Source organism: Dermacentor silvarum, chromosome 7 (assembly GCF_013339745.2).
Source record: "Dermacentor silvarum isolate Dsil-2018 chromosome 7, BIME_Dsil_1.4, whole genome shotgun sequence".
Lineage (NCBI taxonomy): Eukaryota > Metazoa > Arthropoda > Arachnida > Ixodida > Ixodidae > Dermacentor > Dermacentor silvarum.
In genome coordinates, this window is record NC_051160.1 from 141,417,421 (window position 1) to 141,434,216 (window position 16,796).

Sequence of the window (16,796 nt, forward strand, 5' to 3'; positions counted from 1 at the left end):
TGAAGGCGCGAGCAGTGGCACGATATATATGGGCAGCATGGGAACGCTGGCATGATGAGCGGCATCGGAGCCAACTGTGGAAGAAGACAGCGAAGGCCCGAGCAGTGACACGATATAGAGGGGCAGTATGGGAACGCTGGCATGATGAGCGGCATCGGATCCAGCTGTGGAAGACGACGACGATCAAGGCGCGAGCAGTGACAAGATATAGAGGGGCAGTATGGGAACGCCGGCATGATGAGCGGCATAGGAGCCTACTGTGGAAGACGACGACGATGAAGGCGCGAGCAGTGGCACGATATAGAGGGGCAGTATGGGAACGCTGGCATGATGAGCGGCATCGGAGCCTACTGTGGAAGAAGACAGCGAAGGCCCGAGCAGTGGAACGATATAGAGGGGCAGTATGGGAACGCTGGCATGATGAGCGGCATCGGAGCCAGCTGTGGAAGACGACGACGATCAAGGCGCGAGCAGTGGCACGATATAGAGGGGCAGTGCGGGAACGCTGGCACGATGAGCGGCATCGGAGCCAGCTGTGGAAGACGACGACGATGAAGGCGCGAGCAGTGGCACGATACAGAGGGGTAGTATGGGAACGCTGGCACGATGAGCGGCATCGGAGCCAACTGTGGAAGAAGACAGCGAAGGCGCGAGCAGTGGCACGATATAGAGGGGCAGTATGGAAACGCTGGCATAATGAGCGGCATCGGAGCCAGCTGTGCAAGACGACGACGATCAAGGCGCGAGCAGTGACGCGATATAGAGGGGCAGTATGGGAACGCTGGCATGAGCGGCATCGGAGCCAGCTGTGGAAGACGACGACGATCAAGGCGCGAGCAGTGGCACGATATAGAGGGGCAGTATGGGAACGCTGGCATGATGAGCGGCATCGGAGCCAGCTGTGGAAGACGACGACGATGAAGGCGCGAGCAGTGGACGATATAGAGGGGCAGTATGGGAAAACTGGCATGATGAGCGGCATCGGAGCCAGCTGTGGAAGACGACGACGATGAAGGCGCGAGCAGTGACACGATTTAGAGGGGCAGTATGGGAACGCTGGCATGATGAGCGGCATCGGAGCCAGCTGTGGAAGACGACGATGAAGGCGCAAGCAGTGGCACGATATATATGGGCAGCATGGGAACGCTGGCATGATGAGCGGCATCGGAGCCAACTGTGGAAGAAGACAGCGAAGGCCCGAGCAGTGACACGATATAGAGGGGCAGTATGAGAACGCTGGCATGATGAGCGGCATCGGATCCAGCTGTGGAAGACGACGACGATCAAGGCGCGAGCAGTGACAAGATATAGAGGGGCAGTATGGGAACGCCGGCATGATGAGCGGCATCGGAGCCTACTGTGGAAGACGACGACGATGAAGGCGCGAGCAGTGGCACGATATAGAGGGGCAGTATGGGAACGCTGGCATGATGAGCGGCATCGGAGCCTACTGTGGAAGACAGCGAAGGCGCGAGCAGTGGCACTATCTAGAGGGGCAATATGGGAACGCTGGCATGATGAGCGGCATCGGAGCCAACTGTGGAAGAAGACGACGAACGCCCGAGCAGTGGCACGAGCGCACGCGTGGTTACGTCGAGGGACGCCGACGCTAAACCCAGCAACGGGCGCCTAAGAGCTGCGCTCTAATATACGTTCCGAAACCACGCTCTTATTTTGAGGCACGCCATAGTGCTTCAGTACTATTTTGACCGCCTGGGCTTCTTCGCGTGCGCCTAATTAAATACAGGAGCGGTCTTGACTTTCTCCCCCATCGAACAACAACGCTGGGAAGGTCCAACCTAAGACCTCTACTCCAACAGCGTAATGCCACATCCAGTGAGGTACCATGGCTGGTTTTCGGCTAAAGGGACTGACAACTGATTTTGACGGACCTTGTTTTTTTATGGCGTAACGAAAAGCTAACCATCGGTAGTGTTTACACCTGTTACTTCAACAAGCGCCTGAAAAATTGTAAGCACAATTTTTCGGTCTGAGCAGCCGCTAAAAAAAGGAGTCCCTCCTCCAGCAACGCTGAGAAGTGAGAGCGATGCTGATAGCCCGCCTCGCACATTGTGAAAGTCGCCCATCGTTCTGCTTTCACCGGAGTGAGTGCAACTGTGTTTCACCACCTGCATTTTGACCTTTTCAACCACTTTTGAATAAAAAGTGGTAAAATAAGCGCACGTTGTCGTACAGATCAAGTACACGCCTACGCCATGGCTGGCTGGCCCCCGTCATCGCCATTCTGTCAATAGACGAGTCAAGCCAACCTCACAGAAAACGAAGGCGAAGGCAGCGCCACGTTTCTACTCGCTACAAACGAAGGCTTATCTGCACATTGTAAATTCAAAAAACTTAGAATTTACTGAATTTCAGTACTAACAAGAAGACCAGGAACCGCCTAACTAATAGAAGGTCACGTGGTAGACCTCTTAAGCATCTTCATGTTTTTGCCGCGTGGGGCGCCAATTCGCGACTTTCAGTGAAGAATTAAAAAAAATGTGGTTGATCCCTCTTATATAGGAATCGGTATAGAACACGAAAGTGAAACGTGTCTTCACAGAAGTAGTGTAATGTTTATTGCACATTGATATATAATGTCTATTGGTGTTTTGTGGCTAAAGCGCCCTTAGGCGTTGATGCACCCACGCTGACGCCTGGTGGCACGTCTCCTCCATCACGACTACCAACGTCGATGACCATGAGCAACCGTCGTGCATATGGAAGCTGCACTACGCTGCACACGCTAGCACAACGCGAAAGACGAAGCACGTAACTGACACACTAATACAACGCGCAAGACAAAGCACGTAACTGAATCGTCACCGAGTCAAATCAGCGCGTCGTAATTGCAGCCACCGCGATCAACTTCAGAAACATTTTCAGAGCTAACTGCGGAGGCCACGCTCCGCTGTGCTGAGTACGGTGAACGCCACCTAGGTGGCGTTGGTAGTGCTTCTTGATGCCAGCGTCCCTTCGAATGCTGGCATCGAGGCGTCGTAGTGCTGAGACCACCGAAGCGTTCACTGTCGGTGCGCGTTAGTGTCATAATGCAGTACTTCTCTTTTCTGCTCGTAGGCGGCGGCACCGCCCCGAGCAAGAGCGCGGGTACACGGAGGAGTGTTAGATATATAAGGCGCGTCTGTGTAGCTCTCTGCAAATGCGTTTGTGGCGCAATGGGTTAAACGCTCGGCGATCTATCGTCGCGGACCGAGAGGTCGTGGGTTCGATTTCCAAATTTTGCATGTTTGTGGAACTTTTTCTTCTGGTTTCTTTCTTTGTATTATGTTCGTGTACATTGTAAGAACGTCATATCCGTGACGGAAATACGTCAGTGAAGTCTTGGTGGACCCCGGCATAAAACACTTTCGTGTTAATATAAATTCACCGTTAATGAGAAAAAACGTCGCCCTTTCGCCCGAAAGGCGAAGCATCGATTGCGATAGCAAATTAGTAGACAGCTATACGAAATAAGGATAGTAGTTTTATCGGCCGTATAAAGTTGTAAATGTTCGCTTACTGACAAGTCGAACAGAACACGACTTGTTCTGTTTGACAGTAATGCAGTTCTTTCGAGGCGCGTTTGGTAAGTCGCATTCATTATTATTCATTTCTCTGAGGATACTTTGGAACAACTTTGAGTTATAGGAACGTTCTGTAAATTTAGGAACTTTCTGTAAAAGATAAATTTTCGAGTTAATTTGATGTTGGCTTGCAGGAAAACCTGACAGCTGAACGCTCGAGAAAGGGTAGCGTCACTGGTTTTTCTTCGCAGAGATATGTAGATAGTTCGCATGAGTTTCCGTTAAACTAAGACTTTATTTTCGGATTTCGCGAGTTATGAAAAATAACGCTGTATCAGGTTAGATACTGGTTATTCTGCAGTCTACTTCAGCTCATTTTTAGAAATCGCCGGCAGGTTCTTGCCACACGCACGTAGAGAGTACCACGCCTTAGAAACGGACTGCGCGGATCGCTTTTAGTAATGGTATACTCTACAGATTTCTTTTCTCTTCGACGTATTATGTAAGCGTGTGTCTAAGGCTGTGCGTGTCTCGCACGTGTGTTTAGAAGACGGCAGCATTTGAGTTTCATTTAGTTCGTGGAAGTTTCTATAAATAAGCGCGAATGTTCTTGTAGTCTTGAACGCGTAATTTGTGCAAGTTCCTGGTCTTTGTTTCCTTAATGCGTGCGTCACACGCAAGGGTTCTGACCGCAAAGTGAGAGCGAGTCTGATAGTACATCCGTGAAGTCAACGAGGCTCTCAGTGGCACTATTACGTGCGTTAATAACGGATGTAGAGTACGAACATATGAAATTTCAATTATAAATTATTTAGGGTCATTCTGCATTTAAGTTGGAGGATTTTGTTGTTGTATGCATAGACGTGTAGTGTTCTGTTGGATTAAATTTTTTTGCCCGAAAATGTCACTCGTGCAAGTGAATATTATGTTGTAATATTCTGAAAGTGGGGGGCAGTGTCACGGAGCGGCATAGTTTCGAGTCATCAACACGGCGATTAACGGGCGCCAAAAACGTCGTGGTCTCACGGTACGGCATAGTTTCGAGAAAGCGACACGCCGATTAACGGGCGTCGTATCATATAGTTTGGAAGGTCACGCGCAAGTTGCGCCAGTTGATGAGCGACGCTTCTGCGCGAGCTCGTGCCAAGTCGCGTTCTGTTTGACAGTAGTGTATTTCTCTCGAGACACGTTTGGCAAGTCGCTTTCATTATTATTCATTTCTCTGAGGATACATTGGAACAACTTTGAGTTTTAGGAACGTTCTGTAAAAGATGAATTACGAGTTAATTTGATGTTGACTTTCAGGAAAACGTGACAGCTGAACGCTCGAGAAAGGATAGCATCACTTGTTTTTCTTCGCAGAGATATGTAGATAGTTTAACGGAAACTCATGCGAACTAAGACTTTATTTTCGTATTTCGCGAGTTATGAAAAAATAACGCTGTATAAGGTTAGATACTGGTTATTCTGCAGTCTACTTCAGCTGATTTTTAGAAATCGCCGGATGTTTGTTGCCACACACACAAGGAGAGTACCATGCCTTAGAAATGGGCTGCGCGGATCGCCTTTAATAATGGTATACTCTAGAGATTTCATTTCTCTTCGACGTATTATGTAAGGGTATGTCTAAGGCTGTGCGTGTCTCACACGAGTACTTAGAAGACGGCAGCATTTGACTGCCATTTAGTGCGTGTAAGTACTTATAAATAAGCGCGAATATACTAGTAGGCTGCAACGCGAAAATTTGCGCGTTTCTTTTTTTTTTTCGTGGGCCGCACCCAAGAGTGTTGACCGAAAAGTGAGAGCGAGTCTGATAGTACTTCCGTGAAATCCACGAGGCTCTCAGTGATACTATTATGTCCGTTAATAACGGATATAGAATACGAACAGACAGTTCGTGGCGTTTGTGCCGCATATCATCGTTCAATGACCATTAATTTAGGGTCATCCTGCAGTGAAGTTGGAGGATGACGGTGTTGTATACCTAGAAGTGTAATGTTCTGTACGATTTCTTTAATTTTTATTTTTTTTATTTATTCATTTTTAGTAAGCTGGCGGTCGTAAGTCCGAATCTTCCGCCAGTCCACTACATTTTCAAGCATGGAGTGGTGCCTGACGCCGGCAAAAAAAACTAAAATCGCCGAGCGCTAGTGGGGCTATACTAGTCAAGGTGCAACCAAATTACAAAGGCCCACTAAGCTTCAACAAAGTCTCCCTCACCAGAACAGGAATTGGCCTCCCTGGTGCAGTATTCGGCCGCTACCTCCAAAATGACTCCTCCAATTTACCTATGACCCTCAGTCCCCAGCGGCTGTGCGGGGCACCTGACCAAGGCGGCGGTCACGCCTGCTACGCGGCAGAGGGTGCTAAGAATCTCTGTGTCCAAACAAGCCGTCAATGGAAACTGAACCTGGCAACATTCAACACGCGCACCCTATCGAGTGAGGCTAGCTTAGCAGGGCTATTTGAATAATTATCAGGTATTGCCTGGGATATTATTGGCCTTAGTGAGGTGAGAACTGGTGAGGCTTGTACAGTGCTGACTAACCACGCCCTCTGCTACAGAGGTCTTCCAGATAGGAGAGAATTCGGAGTAGGATTTCAAGCCCATAAGGACATAGCGGGCAACATTGATGAATTCTACAGCATTAATGGTAGAAGTTGTAATAAAGCTGAATAGGAGGTATAGAATGAAGGTTGCACAAGCCTACGCCGCAACCTCCAGTCACGATGATGAATAAATAGAACAGTTTTACGAAGATGTCTAATTAGCAATGAGAAAGGTACAAACTCAGTATAGTGTAGTAATGGGTAACTTCAATGCGAAAGTGGGGAAAAAGCAGACTGGTGAGCAAGCAATTGGCAACTACGGCATCGATTCTAGGAACACTAGAGGAGAGATGGTAGAATTCGCGGAGAGGAATAGGCTCCGAATAATGAATACCTTCTTCAGGAAGCGCAGCAACAGGAAGTGGATCTGGAAAAGCCCTAATGGAGAAACAAGGAATGAAATAGATTTCATACTCTCTGCCGATCCAAGCATAGTGCAGGATGTAGAAGTGTTAGGTAGGGTAAAGTGCAGTGACCATAGGTTAGTGAGGTCTAGGATTTCTCTCAATTTGAAAAGAGAAAGAGTAAAATTAGTGAAGAGGAAACAGGCCAACCTAGAGGCAGTAAGGGTAAAAGCAGACCAATTCAGGCTGGTGCTCGCAAACAAATATGCAGCTTTAGAACAGGAAAATAAAGACAACATAGAGGTAATGAATGAAACCGTAACTAGGTTGATCTCAGAAGCAGCAATTGAAGTGGGAGGTGAGGCACCAAGGCAACCGGTAGGTAAGCTCTCCCAAGGAACAAAGGACCTAATAAAGAAACGGCAAAACATGAAAGTGTCAAACTCGAGAGGTCAGATAAAATTCGCTGAACTGTCGAAACTGATCAACAAGAAGAAAGTAAGGGATATCCAAAATCATAACGTGGAAAAGATTGAGAAAGCAGTAAAAAAATGGACGCAGCATGAAATCAGTGAAAAAATAGGCCTAGGACAACGCAAAATGTATGCACTGAAAGATAAGCAGGGTAATATCAGCAATTTTGATGACGTAGTAAAAGCAGAGGAAGAATTTTATACTGACCAGTACATTTCCTAGAGCAGCCAAGCTACTTTCATTCGACGTAGTCATAAACAGGATACAGAGGCCTCTTCTATAACTAGCAATGAAGTTAGAAGGGCCTTGAAAGGCATGACCAGGGGAAGAGCTGCTGGAGAAGATGGAATAACAGTCGATTTAATCAAGGATGGAGGAGATATCATACTTGAAAAGCTTGCGGCCCCTTATACGCAGTGCTTTACGACTTCAAGTGTACCAGAACGCTGGAATAACGCAAACATTATACTCATCCACAAGAAGGGAAACGTTAAATAATTGAAGAATTATAGAGCCATTAGCTTGTTCTCAGTATTGCATAAAATATTCACCAAGGTAATTTAAAATAGGATCAGGGCAACACTTGACTTCAGCCAACGAAGAGAACAAGCTGGCTTCAGGAAGAGATATTCTACGATGGATCATATTCATGTCATCAACCAGGTAATAGAGAAATCTGCGGAGTACAACCAACCTCTCTATATGACTTTAATAGATTATGAAAAGCATTTGATTCAGTAGAGATACCAGCAGTCATAGAGGCATTACGTAACCAAGGAGTACAGGATGCATACGTAAATGTATTGGCAAATATCTACAAGGATTGCACAGCAACCTTGGTTCTCCACAAGAAAAGTAGAAAGTTACCTATCAAGAAAGGGGTCAGGCAAGGAGACACAATCTCTCCAATATTATTCACTGCATGCTTAGAAGTATTCAAGCTCTTAGACTGGGAAGGCTTAGGAGTTAGAATAACGGCGTATATCTCAGCAACCTTCGGTTTGCAGATGACATTGTCCTATTCAGCCAGAATGGGGACGAATTACAGCAAATGATTTAGAACCTTAACCGAGAAAGTATAAGAGTGGGGTTGAACGTTAATGTGCAGAAGACAAAAATAATGTTCAATAGCCTGGCAAGGGAACAATAATTCAGAATCACCAGTCAGCCTCTAGAGTCTGTAAAGCAGTACGTTTATCTAGGTAAATTACTCACAGGGGACCCTGATCGTGAGAAGGAAATTTACCGAAGAATAAAATTGAGTTGAAGTGCATACGTCAGGCATTGCCAAATCCTAACTGGGAGCTTACCATTGTCGTTGAAAGAAAAGAGTACATTAATTGCATTTCACCGGTGCTAACATGGAACCAGAAATGCTAGGCGTAACGTTAAGAGACAGGAAGAGAGCAGTGTGGATCTGAGAGAAAACGGAGATAACCGATATTCTAGTTGATATTAAGAGAAAGGAATGGAGCTAGGCAGGCCATGTAATGCGTATAGGGTAGATAAGCGATGGACCATTAGAGTTACAGAATGGGTGCCAAGGTAAGGGAAGCGCAGTAGAGGACAGCAGAAAACTAGGTGGAGTGATGAAGTTAGGAAATTCGCAGGCGCAAGTTGGAATCAGCTAGCGCAAGACAGGGCCAATTGGAGATCGCAGGGAGAGGCCTTCGTCCTGCAGTGGACATAAATATAGGCTGATGATGATGATGATTCGCTTACTAACTAAATAAACAAGCACGGTGTCACGCGCGCACAGGTAAACATGAACACATATCGCTCGATGACCGCGGGAGCTCGGCAAAACGCTGGAGTTATTATAAAGCGCACCAGCGCCAGCGAGCAAATTGACCTTTGCGTTGGTTCTCGCTTAACTCGAACTAAACGACAAAAGCGCAGCGCATACGAAGCTACCGCCACTCGGCGAATTCCCATCGCAGATCGCTTTGAAAATGAGGCTCCCGCGGGCGCACACTTCGGCTACGGTGTACTAGCTTCGGCCGCGTCGCAGATCGCTTTCAAGATAGCTCCGTGAGCAGCAGAAGCTAAGCAGAACGCAACTACCCCCCCCCCCCTCCCGTCTCCCTCACCTCCTCCCCGTTCCTCGCGCGTGAACGAAGAGCCTGCGCTTCCGGCCGCCTTCCTCTGTCGCGTGCGCGAGATTAGGCTGCGGTTGCCGTCTCGCCCTCGCACGCTTTCACTCGCACACACAACGCACGTCGCGCGGCGACGATTTTAATGCCGGTGGACTTTATACGGAACATCACTACGACGGCGACGGGGAATATGCACTTGGAGTGTCTATATAATTGCTATCGCAATAAAACATAGCTCGTTTTCACCAGTACGATCTTTCCATCAGCGTGGTTGTCTCGATTCATGTTCTGAGCGGTTGTCTATCCGTTTAAAACACCGTACACCAATTACACCCTTAAAGGGACGCCAAATGCAAATACTAAGTCGATGGGGACTGGTTAAATACCATTCCGCAAACCTCGCAGCGCCTATTTCGTGCCAAGAAAAGACTTTGCTTACGAGGAAATTGCGTCTGAAGGGTCCGCATACCTTTAGCGCAATTCAAATCGCCCGCCCCCGATCGAGGAGTGGTGATGTTGCATACGCCATCACCGCCCTTTACAGTGATCAGTTAGTAAAACGGCGCCCGACATACGGCGCTACAGTTTTCTACGCAAAACGCAAATGCGCAGCTATGAAGAAACCGAGCCAAGACAGAGCGTTGGATTCGCCTATGGTGTTTGCCGCCGCAGCTACTCTTGGCCAAGTGGCGTGGGCCATTCGAGAATCCCTACCCGCCGCGGTAGCGTCGCGAGTGCTGGGCTGCTAAGCACGAGGTCGCGGGATCACATTCCGGCCGCGACGGCCGCATTTCGATAGGGGCGAAATGCAGAAACGATAGCGTCCCGTGCATTCTGGGCACGTTAAAGATCCCCTGGTGATTAAAATAAATCCGGAGTCCCGCATTACGGCGTGTCTTATAATCAAACTTTTGGCAAGTAAAACCACAGAATTCAATTCATTCACACAATTTCACAGGGAATCCGGCGACATGACAGGGAAGTGGCAGTCTCTGCTACTCGCAGTTCGTGCGAGTTTCGCGAGCCAGCAAAACCAGCGCAGCACTACGCGATAACGGAACTACTGAAACGCGTAAGGGCGGGCAGTGGAGAGTCCAGCGAAAACGAAACCTTTCGGGCGACCGCGTTGTTGGCAAGGGTAACTTCATTGAGTCCTTTCTAAAAAATCACATAAAACTGGACAAGTAGCATTTTCTTTAGTTTTATATGCAATACAATTATATTTTTATTACGAGTGGTTGAGTACTAGTGACAGAATTATAGTGAGGAGTGCCTTCGTCATCGGAGAAGTACTTGAATTTCCCGGGGGAGTCCAAACATGTCCTGCATTTACCTAAATTTCTCGATTACTAAAGCTCTGTTGGCGATAATATTGACGCCTTAGACGTTCTCAACCTTTAATCTATCACTTTAGCTCGACTATATACGTGCCTTTAGTGTCCCTCTAAGGGTTCTTAAGGTGTAAATCGGTTTGTAACTCAGCCTTACGATCCATGAAGGGTGTAAGTTGTCGACAGAAATCACTCTTAAAAGTGCTAATTTATCGTGTACTGGCCCTATTGCAGGTCGCTATTACGCCCGAAGACGCATCTGCGATTGAATTAGCCTGCGTCCCCCATACGCCGGCGGCAGAGCCACCGCCCGTTCACTTGTGGTCGCGTGCATATCCGCAGCTTCTGTCCTAAGTCAAACTTCGAGGGGACTTCCATGACCAGTAAAAAAGTTACGACAGAACTCATCTATCGATGACTGACGAGGGTAATGTCAATAGCGATTGAGTAGTGTAGCGACTGACCATATTCGTAACGCCACGCTCATTTACCACGCGTAATAGCAATTCTTTGTTTCACTACTCCGGCTACATGACGTCTATCCCGATGTCGTCCCACTTAGCTATGGCGCTCGCTAGCTAAGGTCAGCATGGAAGCACGACGGCGACTGTATGACGCCGACACAGTGACGATTAAATGACGAAGAAATTATATTCATCGAACGACAAAGGCACATAACGGCATGACGACAGTGAGATGTAGATTCCTAAATTGCAGCGATGGAATAGCGACGACAGCGTGACGACGACGACATAAGGGCAAGACAGCGACTGTCGGAAGATGACGCAATCATAAGAGTGGCATAATCACGATTGAATGACGACAGTATGGTTACACAATGATATGACGAAAAAAGATTGACGCCGATGGAACGACGAAGGCGCTATTATTTATTACAACAGCCTCAATTACCCCACACACGCTGAACTCTGCCTGCCCACCATCCATAACCTACCCCTTCTTTTCACCAAATATAAACGAGGTGCCTCGTTCGGTTGACCGAGTACTTCAGGTAAATCAACTACAAACCTCATATGACGCGTGAAAATAGCGAAGAAAATAAGGGCTGAGTTATTAGGAACATGAAAGGCATTACATTTACTATGCTCACCAGTTCCACCAAACGTGAACACGGTTCCATGTAGACTTGGTTTAAGAATATGGAAAAACAACGCGAAAAACAGCCGCATATGACACTCTGGAACACTTGAATCAGTAATTTTCTACGAAGGCTGTAATGAACCTTCACAAATTGTACATGCATCGCAAGTTACGCACCGCATGCTATCTAGTTAAACGAAATATGAACGTGTCCCGCATATAGTTCACCGAGGTCACCGGGTACTACTACTACAGGCCTAGTTAACGCATAGAAATTTGGAGAATGCTAGTATTAATAATTTTCAAAAGCACGAAATTACCGTACGCGCTTTAATGTTTCGGCGCGCGTCACCAATTGACTGGACCCCACTTTGTCGACAAATGTGAAAACGCTGCCGTCTTTGGTCCTTGCAGCAGGGTAGTGAGCTAACTTAATGTAACGGCTGCTGACAGGCCGCAAGCGAAAGTTAAGCATTTTTCATTTATCTCCGATAAAACGCACAGTTCTTAATTTGCCTACATAAAACCCTTAACATTTTCCCTACTTCCTGAATAAATTTCTTCAGTGATTAGATCTGTTTTCGAATACCGTCAAAACAGACGTAACACCTTTCAGTGCTTCTAGTTGCACTAACAGTTTCACTGTAAAAGGACGTAATACATTCATTTACAAGAATCACAATTGAGATAGTCGGCACGCTGAAGCGCTTCGTAAAGGCCACGCCTACACGCTTTGTGAACAATAAACGCGGGCCTTTGCTGGATCGAGGTCATGTGACATTCGAAAAACATAGTAGGGTCATGCCTATGACGATGGCGAATCAACACGGCTGCAAAGTACTCACTTCAGAAGGCCGTAGAACCCATCAGGGTGGAGGTCCGTGATGACCACGGTGTCTTTTTCGGCAAGCCGACCGTAGAACATCGCTTCGAAAACTTCGCTACTTAAAGCCAGTAGTTGCTTGTGAGCCTTGAAATTCTTCGACATGTCGAATTTTTCAGGTTGCACGACGAACTCCACATCGGCGTGCTCACCGCTTTGCAGGAATTTCTCGAAGTTCAACTGCAAAACAACGTCGGCATTTTCAGAAGCATCTTTACAAAACAGATTGGAATTGGCCGCCATGCAAGTGTCTTTCACTGTAATGTTTTCTCTGCATAAGCAAGACAGCCCACGTCACGTGTAAGCTATACGTGTTATGGTTTACGGAATACCCGGGCACCGCAGACGTGCACGCGGCTAGCGACAACTAACTGTGCGTTTCAAAATGGTGCACCAAATAAACGCATGCAACCGTGTGTGACGCAGATACTGCAGCAATGACTCGGGGATCACAGTGCTTTTAAGCGAAGCTTTATAGGCTCACAAGTGTCGGCGGCGGCGGCTTCACGCTGAAAAGTGGGCCGATCCTGGCGGTAGTGCAGAAAAGGTCCAAGCTCAATGGCACATACCAGGGACTAAGAAGAAAGAGAGAAAGAAAGAGAGAAAGGAGGGAAAGATAGGGAGACAAAGAGGGGAAAGAAATAAAGAGAGGGAGAAATATAAATAGAGAGAATGAAAAAAAAATTATGGGGTTTTACGTGCCAAAACCACGATCTGATTATGAGGCACGCTCCGCAAATTTGGACCACCTGGGGTTCTTTAACGTGCGCCTAAATCTAAGTACACGGGTGTTTTCGCATTTCGCCCCCATCGAGAGAGAGAGAAAGAAAGTAACCACGAATGTCAGAGAAAGAAAGAGAGAAAAAGAGAAAGAGTGAGAGAAAGAAAGAAAATCACCACGAAGGTCAGACAGACACACGACAAGCCTCGCTGACTCCCATTTTCTCGACAAGGGAAGGGCGGGTGATTTTTTTTATTAAATCTTTTTTCGACAGAAACTAGCGTTACACAGATAGGAAGTCTGCAAAAAAAGCAAGAGAAAAAAGCAATCACTCACAGGCATTGTCGTTCCCGCCGTCGGCTGTCACTCGGTATAACAGAGAGGGAAAGTCCAGTCAATCTGCGATAACCAATCGCCACCATAAAACGGGCGCCTTGCCATACATTCAGCCAGTCACAATTTTAAAAAAAACAACTGTCACTTAAGCATTCTTCCGTGATTTGAAAGCGAAAGCATTTTGACTTCTCCATTTAAATGGTTGCGTCCATGATACGTCACATCATACTTTGTCACGTGTCCTTCACAACTCTACCGTAATCCACCTTGTTCTTATTTGTACCAACCTTAATCCACTTTAATCCAGCTTGCCCTAATTTGTAACAACCTTAATTACACTTTACTCCACCTTAAGTTACCTTACTCTAACTTTAATTCTGTATTACTGCTGACGTCATTCAACACGCTGATGACGTCAATGATGATGATGATGATCTTTGGTACCACTCGTTGCCTACAACGCCGGCTTTTCTGCCTCATGTGACATATAATGCTTTCGGATTAAAACAGTTTTGATATCACGTTCCACCCGTTCACAGGGGAACAGACAGAATAGCTATAAACCCGTTGCACGCATACCCTGGTGGTGGTAGTGAAAAACTTTTAATTGCATGACAAAAAGTACTAGGAGGTATGCTCGGGACGACCCTGAAGAGGCCGCCCCTTACAAATACTAGGTGGAGTCCCTAGTACGGGACCCCAGTGGCGGTAGCCGCCACCTGGGCGCGCTGAACCAGGGCCTTTTGGGCCCGTAGGTCTGAGCAGCCAAGCAGGCCAGCCTCCCAGTCCTCCCGGGTAGCGCTGGGTAAGGGGGAAAAGGCAGGGTTGGATGGGCAAGCCCACACCATGTGGTAGAGGTCCGAGGACTTCTGCGCACAGTGCGGGCAAGCTCCAGTAAAGGCCGGATCGAAATGTTTAAGAGCCGCCGGGCACGGCATAGTGTTCGTGAAGAGGCGGAGCAGGAGACGCTCCTCCTCCTTTTTGAGATCTCTACACGGGCGGGGGTAGTAGAGTTCGTGGCCGGATTGATAGTAAGCTGTAATTTCTGTATACGAGCAGATTGGGTTGGGGGTTGAGTCCTGATCGGCGGAGTCAGAGAAAAAAGGAGCCCGGTGAGAAAGCGCGCGGGCGGCAGCATCCGCTGCCTCACTTCCCTCTAATCCCATGTGAGCAGGAGCCCAAACAACGTATCGGTGGTCGGGGTCCCCGGTTCGGCAGCTAGATTGAAGGACGCGATAGGCCAGGAATGGAATCTGACCCTGTTAGTAGTTCCGACAGGCCCCTCGCGAGTCGGTAATGATGGTTTGAGAGCGAGAATCGGATGCAGCCAACGCAATGGCGACTTCTTCCGCATTTGTTATGTCTCTAGCGCGAAAGCTAAGGCCGTCAACTGTTTTGCCTTCGTGGACCACCGCGGCTGTAAACCATTGCCCATGGTGTGGGCCGGTGGCATCCACGTAGAAAACGCCGGCTTCGGAATCATAATGGCGCGCCAGGGCCTCCGGCTGAGCCAGGCGTCTGCCATCATGGTGTGTGCGTGCCATGTTCCGGGGAAGAGGGCGCACGTGCAGGGCATAGCGCCATTCTTGTGGCGTACGTACGCGCTCTTCCATCTGTCTGAGAGGTTGGAGCTGTAGTCGGGCAAGGAGGCGGCGACCCGACAGTGTCTGAGAAAGTCGTGTGATTTGGTTGGTAAGATGAGCTTCCTTGAGCTCCCGATACGTAGTCACCATCCCCAGGCCCAGAAGGCGCTGGTTAGAGGTGCTGACCGGGAGATCAAGGGCCCGCTTAACCATCTTTCGGAGGGTGACCTCAAGGGCGTCCTCGTCATGCTTGCGGAGATGGAGGTACGGAGTCGAATACAAGATTCGACTAGTCACAAATGCATTGGCCAGCCGCAAGGCATCTTTGCATCTGAGACCCCCGCGCCTGTTGGAAACCCGGCGGACCATGCGGCCCACCTGGTCCCCCACCTTCCGCAGCTTCCCTAGTGTTGTGTCGGACCGGCGGTGTTGGTTGATGAAAAGTCCGAGGACTCTAATCTCAGGTTGTTCAGGGTTTCAACCATACTCTAGAGAGAGAGCAATTTTGGACGTGCATTTGGGCGAGGGGCGGAGATGCAAGAAATCAGACTTTTGGGGGGAACATTGGAGGCCGCAAGCGTGAGCATATCAGTCCACTATGGTCGCCGCTTGCTGCGGGTTGACCTGCATGTCTCCCAAAGAACCTTGCGTGGCCCAGATGGTGATGTCGTCCGCGTAGAGTGCGTGTTGCACCCCCGGGACAGCCTGCAGCTGGGCAGTCAAGTTCTTCATGGCGAGATTGAACAATAGGGGGGAGAGTACAGCGCCCTGTGGTGTACCTCTGGACTCTAGAGTGTATGGGCCGTGCTCAGTGTCCTGTATGTGCAAGTATGCGTGTCTCTGTGTTAGAAATTGTAAGACGTACTGAAAAGCATTACGCCCACAGTTGGTTTGAGAAAGATGAATTAGGATGATTTCATAAGTGAAGTTGTCGAATGCTGTCTTAAGGTCCAAGGCCAGAACCACCTTGTCGTTATGGGGGCATTCGATGGGGTCTAGGACTTCCCGATTAAGTTGAAGGATGACATCCTGTGCGGATCTGTGGGGGCGAAACCCGAACATGGTGTCCGCAAATGTGTTATGGTCTTCCGTGAAAGTAGACAGCCGGTCCCGCACCATCGTCTCCATTAACTTGCCCTCACAAGAGGTGAGTCAGATGGGGCGGAGGTTGTCCGGATTTACGGCTTTGCCAGGTTTAGGAATAAAGGTGACAAGTGCTGTCTTCCAATCGATAGGGAGGGGCACTTCTCCCAGCCAGATAGAATTGAAGTATGCCAACAGTGAATTGTAAAGGCTGTTTCACATGGTGCGATTTTGCACTGCGATTATCGCAGCTGCGATTTTCGCAGATGCGAAATTCGCAACGGCCATTTCACATGGTGCGATGTCAACAATGCGATATGCGACGCCCAGGGTTGCTTGCTGCCAGATTTTGTCGCACACGCCGCATAAATTCGTTTAATGTAATGAAAAAGACGTGCGCGTTATAATATAATTGACCTCTCTTTATTAGGATCAAATAATACGTGCGTTTTGTAATTTAAAAACGCTTCAAAGTTTTGTTTGTTTTGGAGTGCGCAACAGCGGTTTGTGAAGTTCAATACGAGGAGAAATGGCGGACGTAAACAGCTGTTCGCAGGTCGTCGTTCAGCGTTGTGTGCTGTCTCGTGTGTGTTTTATGCCTGTGTCGTTCTACCTGCGGTTAAACAAATTACAAGAGGACCTATCAACAAGCCCCTATAGCTGTTGTCATCGCATATGCAGTATTCGGGATTCGGCGGAGTCGTCATGTC

General features: G+C 48.1%; 1 protein-coding gene across 1 annotated transcript in view; it reads right to left on the reverse strand.

Annotated features, from left to right (window-relative positions):
• LOC119459231 (BTB/POZ domain-containing protein 6-B-like) overlaps positions 1-12,492 on the reverse strand; it is a 42,278-nt gene extending 29,786 nt beyond the window's left edge. Inside the window, exon 1 of the mRNA XM_037721050.2 lies at positions 12,326-12,492. Within this exon, the coding sequence (XP_037576978.2) occupies positions 12,326-12,468 (143 nt within the window). The 5' untranslated portion in view covers positions 12,469-12,492. The remainder of the gene's footprint in view (positions 1-12,325) is intronic.
• Positions 12,493-16,796: the final 4,304 nt, after the last annotated feature.